This window comes from Camelus ferus, chromosome 9, assembly GCF_009834535.1.
Source record: "Camelus ferus isolate YT-003-E chromosome 9, BCGSAC_Cfer_1.0, whole genome shotgun sequence".
NCBI lineage: Eukaryota > Metazoa > Chordata > Mammalia > Artiodactyla > Camelidae > Camelus > Camelus ferus.
In genome coordinates, this window is record NC_045704.1 from 24,032,064 (window position 1) to 24,044,091 (window position 12,028).

Below are 12,028 nucleotides of genomic sequence, written 5' to 3' on the forward strand. Positions count from 1 at the left end.
AAATCTAAAAAAGAAAGTCACCCCAATATGTTTCATTTCCCATAAACACCATGTACCACACTTGAGACACTTAAAGTATATCAATTTAAGTGAGCTGATGCAAGGAAGCACAGCTTATTACACTTTATCCCCAATTCTCCGGATGTGGCATCCGCCTTTTCATGGAGCTCTAATTAAATCTTTTGATTCTAATATTCCTATTAGCAGAAACTCGGCCGACTGGTACCTAACCGGTACATAAAAAGAGCCTGTGCTGTTTTTTTAAATAATGCAGATGAAATCTGGCAGTCACACTTGGGTAAGAATAAGATCACAGCAGGAAGCCTCAGTTAAAGTTTGAGGTGGGGGCCCACCATCTGCAAAAGCTATGTTCTCCATGGGTCAACTGGTACCACGAGAGGAGAGGAGGCTTGCTTTCTAGACTGCCACTTTCCTGGCTTGCTGGCATTGTGACCTCAGGGTTTATGCTGTACGTGGCTCTTACAGGATGGCATAAATTTCAACATATGTCTAGCTACACAGTTGCAGTGGAGTGCTCACTAATACAGTACTTCATTTAGTGCTCAAAATTTCCTCAGGAACAGAGGCAAGATTATTTCACACAATATAAAAATACGGGAGAATGTATACAGCTTTAATCCTGAAAATAACCCACATGACAACTAAGGGTGGTTTTTTTTTTTTTCTTCTTATGCTAGTCAATGTAGTCTACGTTAAAAAAATAAAATGCACAGATACCTTCCTGGACACCTTTTCCATCAGTTGTATCACTGGAAATTCTTGACTCATTAGAAGTTGCTATCGACAAGGTATCTGGAAGACTATGTTGCTCTCTCTCATGGTTCCTCAGCTGACTCTAAAAAATTGAGAGAAATTAGTAAGTAATTTTCAATAAATATACTTGCACAGTTACTGGAAGGCTGCAGGAGGAGTTAATTGCTTTCATGGCCTAGTACCTAAAACACTACCAATATTTTAAAATCAAATGTGCTAAAAGATTACTTGACACATTTGACAGCTTATGGAAAGAAATATAGTACGGAAAACACAATCTTATAAAAAAGGCAGGTCCTCTTTTCATGTTCTCTGAAAGGAAGCTACTGCTGTCTCTGGGAGCACTTATGCACGGTGTGTGTATGCTTCCTGAACCCCTGGCAGGCCCAGAAGAGGGTGGAGCAGAATGTTCAGAACAACTCAATACTTTCACAGAAATAAATCTAATCAGTTAAGTTCTGGACTTCTGCTAATTTCTGCTTTTAAGTATCAGCTAAACATGTAAAAGAGACTTTACTGGAACTGCTCCTCTAAGGACAGCTCCTTCCCCACCTCCACCACCAAGAATCAAGGGTGCAGTAGCAAGAGAAACTCCTGGAACTTGCCCCTGCAGCCCATTTGGATGGCTACCTGTCCATTGACCTGCAGCCATTTATGAATTTCATGAGGGCAATCTAAGCGGCAGTGAATCTCAGACTTAGAGGCTTTTATATTCCTGGGCACCTTTTTACTACCTGCTGGACTCTAGATGATCTGACAGAAAAAGTCTACATCTACAACCCAGTTAGCCTTTTAGGACGCACTTTTTTTCCCCCAAAGAGTCAACTGGCACACTGAAGAAAAGTTCTAAACCAATGATTCAATGAACATAAATTTCCTTTACAAAAGCAGTATTTCATAGGTAGCATATAACATGAAAATCACAAAGTAATCCTTGAAAGTCCCTTAAACTTCCCACTAAACATAACATACATGGGCTCTACTTCCACTGCACAGTCTTTCATTAAGTCTAATACAGTCCATTTTTCCTTCTGCAATGATATAAATCAGTTGGTTGGTTGTGTAGCAACAGAAGTAAATGACTTGCATTTTGGGACCATTTAAGATGAAAAATAGGTACTCTTTGCATTGAGGATGTAAGGTTCAATTATGTCAGTCAAATGTGTGTACAATGTCCCTCCACTGTACATGCCCTTGGAATTCTCTTGCACTTTAAAATCAACATATTTTTAAAAAGATATACACACTAGGGGAAGCTATAGCTCAGTGGTAAAGAGTGTGCTTAGCCTGTACGAGGTCCAGGGTTCAATCCCCAGTACCTCCTCTAAAAATAAACGAACCTAACCACCTCCCCCCAAAATAAAAATTAAAAAGTTAAATAATAAAAAGATAGACACATTAAAGCACTAAAGCAGTAAACACAGGCCTGTTAAGAAGGTGGCAGGCAGGGGAAAGAATCCTACAACAGGCATTGTGATGACCCAGATTTCAGTCCCAACTTTAATACTAGTTAGTTGGGATCCCATGGACAGATTATCTGGGGTTTTTTTGTGGGCCTCAGTCTCCATATGTGTAAAATGAGGTGGGTGTACGCGATCTACAAAGTCCCCACCTTGTTCTAAAATTCCAACGTTCTCTGAATGATTTCACGAACTGACGCTCACCTTATAATGAAAAGATTCTTCGCACTGCTTGCACTGGTATATTCTCGTTTTACAGTGGTTGATCATGTGGTTCTCCAAGTCTTTGCTGTTGTCAGCTATGTGCTCACAGATAGGACACTGATATGGCTGTCTCTGTCGATGGACGCGTAAGTGCTGCTTGATGTAGCCCTTGTTACCGCTGGTGTAGTGACACAGACGGCAGCGGTAGGGCCGCTCAGCATCAGGGATGTATTCCACCACGCTGCTTCCTGACAAACTTGGGTCGCTGCTGGGCTGGCACTGGGCGTTGTCCTGCAGCTCTTTCAGAATGTCGTCATCAGAAGCATTTTGGTCTGTCCTTTCCCTTAATTTTTCAATCACGGTCAGCAAGGACATGCTGATGCCTGTCTTCACTTGCCCATCTGACAATTCCTGCCTACCCTCTGGGAGGGCTACTAAGGCAGAGTTGCTTTGGTTAAAACTAGTCAGCCCCTCTGAGGAGTTTTTAAGCGGTGGTATCATTTTAGAATATGCTGCCAACGTGCTATCTACTTGCCTTTGTCCAGTATCTGGATCTAAAAGGTTTATATTCCCGTAGTGCCCGAGGTTGGCTCGTGTGAGTTCTGCAGCTCTTATTGGCATTGTGACCAGGGCTTCTGCAGCTAACGAGTGTAGTCTAAGAGACTCAGAATTTGTCCTTCTTCGGCCCGGTGGGGCATTCTCATCAGGAGCCAGTCCTTTATTTATTAACCCGCTGTCTTTCTTCTCTGTATTGCTCCAGCCTATGATCAGCCCCCCAATATCGACAGTACACTTATCAGCACGATAAACTTCATCTCTTCCCTCACACCCAATCTTGGCCTCTGTCGGGCTCAGGTTTTTCCCCTCCTCAATGTCAGCATTCATGAGGAAATGTTTCTGCGGAAGAGTTTCTTCGGCACTTGGCAGACGCTCCACTATCACGTTAACGTGACCTTTTTTATTTGGGCTACTGCTAATGATTTTCTGTGCTGATGAAAGTAGGCTATCAGCGACCAGATTCTCCTCTGCATCAGAAATCACCTCTAGCATTTCTTCCTCATTAGGGTCAAGGGTGACTGACTGACTGAGGTGAACCCCTCCTTCCGCACTTGGTTCTAAAGGAGACGAAGATGATAACGGTTCTGAGCTGCAAATCTGCACCTGTACTGATGGCCCATTATGGATGCTCAGTTCGTTATCTCCAATGGCAATGACGACTGCGTCGACCCCACCAGGTGCAGCAGCCACTGAAGGGTCCAGCAAGCCCAGGGGCTCATTTTCATTTTCAAAGATCGGATAGGAGCAGTCAACCTCCCCAGCGTGTTTCCAAGCATGTGTTTTCAACATTCTCTGCTGGCCACAAGTATAACTACAAAACAAGCACCGATACATGCCGTACTGCTCATAGGCATACCATTTCCTCCTCCCCATTCCTGCCACGGGTGCTGTCTGGACAGTATGAGTCTGTGGGTTGTCCACACTTACTGGGACGTCAGGAGTGGCTTCATTATGCCTTTCTGTGGTTCTCTGACACAAGGAGCTGGTGGGGCTTACACACTGTTGGGCTTTGGATTGAATGTGACTGTTGGCATCGTTTTCGTGATCATTTACCACGTGAGCTTCAAGTTCCTCCTGGCTTTTCGATGTAATATGGCACTCTGAACACATTAGTATCACTTCATTCTGCTGTCCATGCTGCTTGATGTGATCTTTTAACACCGAAAAAGATGATGACAGAAACTTACAAAGGCTACACTGATAAGACATAGCCTTCCCATCATTCTGGGCAGGAGAGTCAGGGGTAAAATGCATTTGTGACATCTCAGCCTGTCTAATATCAGCAGCAGGTGACTGGGTTACTTTAGCTGGAATCTCGCAAGGTTCTTGACTTTCAAGAAAGCGGTTTGCAGCACTTGAACGTGACCGTTTTTTCCCAATTAAAAGACATTTTTGGGACTTTTCATGTTCCACTATCTTGCTTAACTTTTGGATAACATGGATTAATGGATCTGTTTTAGCTTTTCTTTGCTCATCGATTTCCAGTGATGAACTGATGACAGTTTCAGCAGTCAGTATAGCTTCTTGCTCCCCAATGTCTGGCACCAACATGGCGACACTGCTGCTTTCTTCCATATCTAAAAAGGAGAATATATGACAGAAAGAAACAACAGATTACAGCAGAACTACAGGCATGTAATTCAGGAAATCTAAATTAATCTTAGAGTTTAAGCTAATCTAAGTACTTTCCAACCTGGGAGTTCCATATCAATTGTTTTCAATAAAGATGTAAAATTGTTTAGAATTTTTCTTTGGAATGCTATCCCTTACCAAGACTGATGATTGAAATCTTTCCATCCTTCATTTTTTCCTTTGGAAATAACATTAACAATCTGCACTTCCTTTTTTCTTCACTTTCTTTCCCCTAGACAGCTAGCTGGACCCAATCAGTACTCCCTCTCTTCTGCACAACGCCAACAAACAACAACAACAACAACAACAAACTCCCAAAACCAAAACCCTGCTATTCCTTTATTAAAGGAATACAGCCATCCCCAGGGCATGTGGAACCACCTCAAATTATGATGAAATATTCCGTAAAGCCAACACATGAATGACACAATTCTTGGTGGACAACTTCTCACACCAAATAAAACTGTGGTTTTATTACTAAAATCATAAGTCTTTTTTCTCCCCAGATTTTTGGAATTGTGAAAATATGGGCAATTAACCTATTGGAAAGGGCATAGTGAATTTTGAGGCGTGCTATGCAAATGAAACTAAATAAAAGCAATGTCCCAGTTCCTTCTTTTACTTCCTTTGATTTATCTTCCTGAAGATAAACCACAAACTATGCTGTGGTTTTTTCCTAGAGGTCATATTAGTGGTCAGCTATTACTCTCTCTCACTCACACACACACACTCACACACACACACACACACGTATTTTTTTTCTTTTCCTAAAAGGGAAAGGGACATCAGGGAGGGGAAAAAAAGTGATGTCCTAGTAGTGTTTAAGGTATGAAAAAGCACAGAGACCTCAGAAGGGGTTATCTGAAGGTTCTAGTAACGTGTTATGGCCAAGGAAGTCACTAAACATAAAATACGTATCTTTCATGCTAAATCTTGAATACTCTATTTCCTGGCAGTACTTTCATTTCAAGCATTTCCTTTGGCTTAAAGTGAGATTAATTTGTTGACTTGGATCACATTTTTAAGTTTAGGCTTTTTTCCAGCAACAAGTTTTGTTTTTCCACATTTTAGGTGCATTCTGGAATCTTACTCACAACATTCAGTAAATGCCAGCAAAATAGACCAGAGATCACACTATTCTAAATCTCAGTCACAGGCTCTGAATTCTTATTTGAAGGAGGTGAATCATGGCTCCTTTTCTCTTAGGTGGCTCAATCAACATACAGGGGCCCTTCAGCCCCTGCCAAGATAATACTTCCACTCCTGCCAGACCTCACCAGCGCTCTGACCAGCTTCAGGGCCGGTTCTCCCATATCAACTGACAGCAGTTTTGTTATGGCTTTTCCTCTCTTATTTTCTACTCTTTCTGGCATACTAACTTTCTATATCCAGGTCCATGTCATGCAAAAAGGCAAACATTTTATTCTCGGCTTCTTTAGTACCACTTCTTCCCTCCTTGTGAATACTCTGCCCTGTGGGATCAGCTTTTTTTTTTTTCTCTTTTCCACTTCTATCTGCACTTGCAGCAGGGAATGCATCCCACAGCCACTGCAACAGTGACAGCCAGGCCAGCTCCCAAAGGCCAGTGGCCCTTTAGCCACTGTCTCCCTCAAATGACCTGATGGTATTACCTCTCAAAAAGACTGGTTCCTTTACATCTTTCTCAAGTAGGAAGAACAAAAGTGTTCTTGAACCTCTACACTCAACCTTAAGTCACTAAAGAAAGGGACCAGTTGGGGGAAATGATTTGTTTCTTTAGAAGAACCCTTTGTGACTTCATAGGTCACTTTACTGCCTGAGATTTCCACATTTTTAGGCCAAAGGAAGCTTTGGCTCTTCATGTGACTACTGATTTCCCTTTAGGGTCATTCACTTAAGGCTTTATTTCTTTCAGTTCAACTGTTAAATGCAAATTACTTAAATACTAGTTAATAGGAATCCTTGAACATTAAATTTCTTGCACAAGATTTGGTGCCCCACTACAGATGGAAGGTCTCCTTCCCATGAAACGTGACATCCATGCAGGCTGATTGACAATCTGGAGGTTAGCAAGTGAATATTTGCTCAACAGACTTTGCACACCCACAGGGTTACAAAGGTGACTCATATTATCCTTCTTCTATTTAATGATATAATAGGAGGGAGACAGAGCAGTACAAATTGCTCCCTGTGGATATTTCAGCATGTACCTTAAAAAGAAAGTGAAATGAAGAAGAGGAGGAGTTCATCTTATCTTGAGAAAAAGACTAACACAAAAGAATCTGACAAAACATTCAGATTTTAAAGCTGTATCTGCTCAGGCATTAAGAGCTAATGGAAATTTGCAGCAGATGCTCCAATTTTCCCCGAACACTTATGTAAGTATCTCATTTTAGAGGCTGCATACATTTGGGGTAAGTACAGAAATGGCAGCTATAAAACAGAAATGACAACATAAAATACATCAAGAAACACCTGAAAAACCACTCTGCGTCCACATGGCAAAATCGATGCACAAGTTAAGCCGCATTGAAACAAAAGTCTCTACTAAAAAAGGTTAGACAAACAGCTCATAATAAAGTATACACTGAGAGGAAGTTAGGTTCATGCCAAAATTTTCACAAAAATTTCACTTAGGCTACCAATGTGTATGTGTGTGTGTATATATATATACACACACACATACACACATACATACACACACCTACATACATACATATACACACACACACACACACACACCTACATACATACATATACACACACATGCATGATTGCATGTCGTGAAGTAAAATTTAATTGAATAATAAAAGAGATGAAAATGAGGAGTATAAATACAGTCCCACTGGCTCAAGAATGATGACAACCTGGATTATGATTATCCGCATACTGTCCATGGCCTCAGAGACCAGTGTAAATTCATCTTAAAAAAAAATTACCATGGTTGGGGGGAGGGCGAGTGGAGAAGGTGGGTACAAAGTAAGAATGACAAATTTTCTAACTGGAGTGACGAGTACCTAGCAGTTCATTATACTATTCTTTCTACTTTGTGTAAATGTTTAATATCTTTTAAAATAAAAAATTAGAAAAAAAAATTGTTACATGCAAGGCACCAAGCAAAATACCGGGAAGAATGGAAAAAAACTTAAACTCACAGAGTTTCAAACTGGGTTGACTCGAAAGAAGTTAAAAAGAATTAACAGCTTTAAAACAACCCAACAGTACACACAGTGAAATAGTCAAGAGGCCACAGGCAATGACCAAATCCTAACAGAGACTGAAAAGAGCCCATTTTGGTCTAGGAAGGTGAGCCAAGCCTTCTCGAAGAGGTAAGATGCACACTGGATTCCAAAAGAAGAGCATGCCGGACCTCATCCACCTGCCCCTGTGGGCTCAGTGTCTCCTCTTGTCCACTCTGCTCTGTCTCAGGAGGGATTACATCATCAGGCTCCCAGGCTCTCTGGTTTCTGGTTGAGTTATGCCAATGGGAAGCCATGACAGGGGATCAGAAGGAGGCTGCAGAGGAACAGCAACATATTCATTTCCCTCGTTCCCTCCCTCGAGGTCACCCTGAACTGGCTGTGTTCCTCAACACAAGGCCATTCTCTCCAGGCCGGCTGTTCTACAAGGACTCTCCTGGTTCCGGTACCTCTGCCTTCTCCTGATGCTGCCAGCTCTGGATAACCAAACTGTTCCTGTGGTTGGCCTATACAAGTCCTACCCCTTTATTGTAAGTATCTTTGTAAATGCATCCTCCTTGAATTATCCTAATTTGAGTGTGCCATTTGCTTGCTTGGAATTCTGTTGACAAGAAAGCAGCCTTAACATTATTAAATTTTCAGAAGTGAGAATAAGCATGCGACCTGGGGATTACCGAGAAGACCATCATGGCTGAAAAGTAAGGTTTACCAGGAGGAGGAGGGGCTCTAGCTGTCAGCAAGCAGGGGATTGCTTGTTTGGAATCTTTAGACATAATATTAGACCAAGTATCTCATGTTATTACAAATAAATAAATACAAGCTGTATCCCAAACCAGAAAAGCTGTACAGCCTTTTCCACTGAATCTCAGATCTTCCTTAGACAACAGAATTCCACAGGCAAAAGCTTATAATTATGTCTTCCCCAAGAAAAGAGCCAAATTATTTCAGTTGTCTTTATTTCCTTATGATTTGCTATTTGGTTTATCTGTATATCTAATTAGTTCCTTTCAGTTACAGCAGTATGGTTATCATAAGCAAAATCAAGTTGAACAATTCATGTGGGTCTGGGTGGGACCGGAGAAAGGCTGTAATTTTCTGTGTCTGAACGAAGACAGTTCAGTATGTTATATAAAGAATGTTTTCTTTCAGACTAAATGTGTTCTTTCCCAACTAGAAAAAAAAATTGTGTTAGAGAAGTGATGGCCAATTCCTCATTCTTCCAGATTATTGTAATTCTAAAATATAAAACATTTATTTTGCCCTAGCCAAAAGGCAGGGGACATGGCTCATGGGTTCACCTCCTAGAGGAACCTCAGTTAGCTGTGTGACCTTAGGCAAGTCGCTGTTGTGGGGGGTTTTACATTCTGCAGATGTAAAACAAGACTTGTGCTGGATGAACTTCCATGTTCCTGAGTTAAAAACTGCTTATGAAAAGTTCCCTGGAAACTGCTTATGTTACCTGTAGATTTACCTTACTTTTTTTTCCTTTTTGAAAAAATTTACCTTACTAACATCAGCTATAATTTACTTGAACTAAAGCCTCCTTAGCTTAATGTAATTATTAATTGCCACCAAGAAAAAATTTGAGTATAAATTTCAAAGTATATGAATTTCATAGTTTAAGATTTCTCAGCTGGCCTCCAGCCTGGGAGAATATTTGAATTTGGCAGCTGCAGGTAAGACATGAGGTCTAACTAACGTTAACTAATACTCCGATTTAACATTTACTGAGCACGGTATCATGTGCCAAGCAATGTGCTGGAGACTACCAAACCGAGTAAGAGGGAATCCCTGTCCTTGAGGAGCTTACAGTCCACAGACTAGTGCCAGTGTAGATTCTGTGTACTACTTATGTACTTCTTGGTAATACTGGCCTCTTTTTTTGCAGAACTGGAATTCAGGTCTGATTCTAAATCCATCCTTTCTCAATATACAATGTTCTTAATTCTCAGTGTGAACAACAAAAGTGTACAAAGTATCAATGCTGAAAAGAACAGCAGCCCTTTACAGCTAGGCTGTATCAAACATGTTAGTGTGTTTGAGCCTCATAACTTTTTTTTTTTTTGAGGGGGGAGGTAATTAGGTTCATTTATTTTTAAATTATTATTATTTTTTTAATTTAATGGAGGCACTGGGGATTGAACCCACGACCTCGTGCATGCCAAGCATGTGCTCCACCCACTGAGCTATACCCTCACCTCTTAACTCTTTTTGGGGGCAGGCTTGGTGCGGTTACACAACTTTACAAGTAAGGAAACACTCAGTGCAGTTTAAGTGACTTACCCAAGGTTACATGGCTGTTAAGTGGCAGAGCCAGTGTCTTTCATATCAATTCCTGAAATTTATACAGTCCCTTGGATCAATCTTCAAAATCCAGCTGTGGCCAAGAATGAAAGTATATAGTATCAAACATTTTCTTGGTGAAACAAAGATTTTTTTTTTCGGCAGTGCAAAATTGCCCAATACTGCATGTCAGAAAGAAATTCAGAATGTTCATGCAACTTGATTACATGATGCAAATTTACATAATTTACCTAACAAGCAGACTTCTGGATTGTGCACAAGTTAGGGAAAAAAAAAATAGCTCTGGAAACTTCTCCAATAATTGTGTATTTTATGTTTAAACTCAGAACTTATCTAATTGACTCAGAATAATATTGGTTTTACTGGTATCACTTTCTAATGAATAAGAAACAATAAACTGTATTTTGCCATTTAAATCTTAACCAAAATACAATCTAAAGAATGATTCTGAAAACTTACAACAGTTCTACAACTGAATGGCAACATAAAAAGATAAAACAGGGTGGACTGACCTATATACCGTCTAACGCTGTTTCCTACCCTGGCCCTCTATTTCTTTGCTACTGTTTCTTATTCTTAAGCTAGAATGAATCTAAAAGATCAAAGACTTTGTATTCGTTTCACCTAGAATGCAACTTTATCGATTAGGGTTAAGTAAATAGCTCACTGCCACGGCAGAAGCTGTATTTGGCTTTCCCCTAAATTTAATTTTAAACGAGTTAGTGAGGTAAAGGAACGGAGGGTCAGGCTTTCTCTTGTAATCAATAATGCAACCCATACGCTGACTCAGAGCAGTGTACTGAATAAAGTACAAACTCAAAAGAAGTGACAAACCTAGCGATTGCCGGATAAGAGAGATGCAGACTGATTGCCAATTACAGCTCACTACAGTAACCAAAAAGATCGCCTACGGGTTACGATGGTGGCCGCCGCCTAATTAGTCATCCGGGCCTTCCACACACAAACCATTCACTCCGGATGCCCCCAGGTCTTACAAGGTGGGAGATTTCCCCAAGGATCTCAGTGATCTCTAGGGAGACTACTTCATCGAACAGGCTCTAAATATGGGCAGAAGGCTAGGATTGCTTTGATGTACTAGCTTTTTCCTACACCAAGCAGTGGCTAAAGGTCTGGGGCAATGCGGCTGAAGAAAAGTAATCAAGGGATGCGGTGAGGACACCGCTGTTCGCTCCATCCCGACTGGCCTAAACGGTTTCACAGATGCAGAGGGAAAGGAAGCGACGCCTCGGCGGGCCTGCCTGCGGACAAGGTTGGTGACAGTATGCGGGGAGCGGCAGGATCCCCCCACCCCCAGCTGCCGGGCTAGCCCGGGGTCTCCACAGGCCTTGCGGTAGGCGGCACAGAGGTCTGAAAAGGGACACGGAACTTGGGGCATGTGGCGAGCACCGGGCGGGTGTCGGCAGGCTGAGGAGGAAGCGGGCGCCGGTAGAGGCCTGAGGGGAGGAAACACATGGCCGGCGGCGGCGCTAACAGCGGGCTGAGGGGCGGCCCCGGGGCGCGGTACCTGCGGTCGGGCGGCGGCTGCTGCTTCCGCGAGCCTCCTTTGGCCGGCCAGGAGGCTGGCCGTACCCTCGCCCTCGTCCTCGCCCGCCTCTCTCCCGGCTCTTTTCCCTCTTTTCCCCCGCTTTTCCCCTCCTCATCCGGAGCTCCAAAATGGCGGCGCTGGGGCTGGATCACGTGAGCCTGGGGCCGGTCAGGTGACGCGAGTGGCGGGCGGTGGGGGCGGGGCGATGCTCAGGCCCCGCCCACGGGCGTCCCGGGGCGCTGGGCTGGGCGGGCGCGAAGACTGTACCCTGCCGGCGCACTGCCCCCCGCGGTTCCTGGGCGAGGTTTGGGGGCGGGGGTTGTCGGGCTCTGAAGGTACCGTGCGGTGCCTTCTCAGTGGTCGCTGGGTTT

General features: G+C 42.7%; 1 protein-coding gene across 2 annotated transcripts in view; it reads right to left on the reverse strand.

The window, feature by feature from the left end:
- The window catches only part of ZNF507 (zinc finger protein 507), a 35,938-nt gene extending 24,131 nt beyond the window's left edge, over nucleotides 1-11,807 (reverse strand). Inside the window, exons 1-4 of one of the 2 annotated variants that reach the window (XM_032486219.1) lie at nucleotides 11,637-11,770; nucleotides 10,091-10,184; nucleotides 2,439-4,573; nucleotides 739-856 (exon numbers count right to left, since the gene is read on the reverse strand). In XM_032486219.1, the coding sequence (XP_032342110.1) occupies nucleotides 739-856; nucleotides 2,439-4,571 (2,251 nt within the window). In that variant the 5' untranslated portion in view covers nucleotides 4,572-4,573; nucleotides 10,091-10,184; nucleotides 11,637-11,770. Of the gene's footprint in view, nucleotides 1-738; nucleotides 857-2,438; nucleotides 4,574-10,090; nucleotides 10,185-11,636 lie in introns of both variants that reach the window. The other variant, XM_032486218.1, reaches the window with a different exon arrangement.
- Between the last annotated feature and the right edge of the window lie 221 nt (nucleotides 11,808-12,028).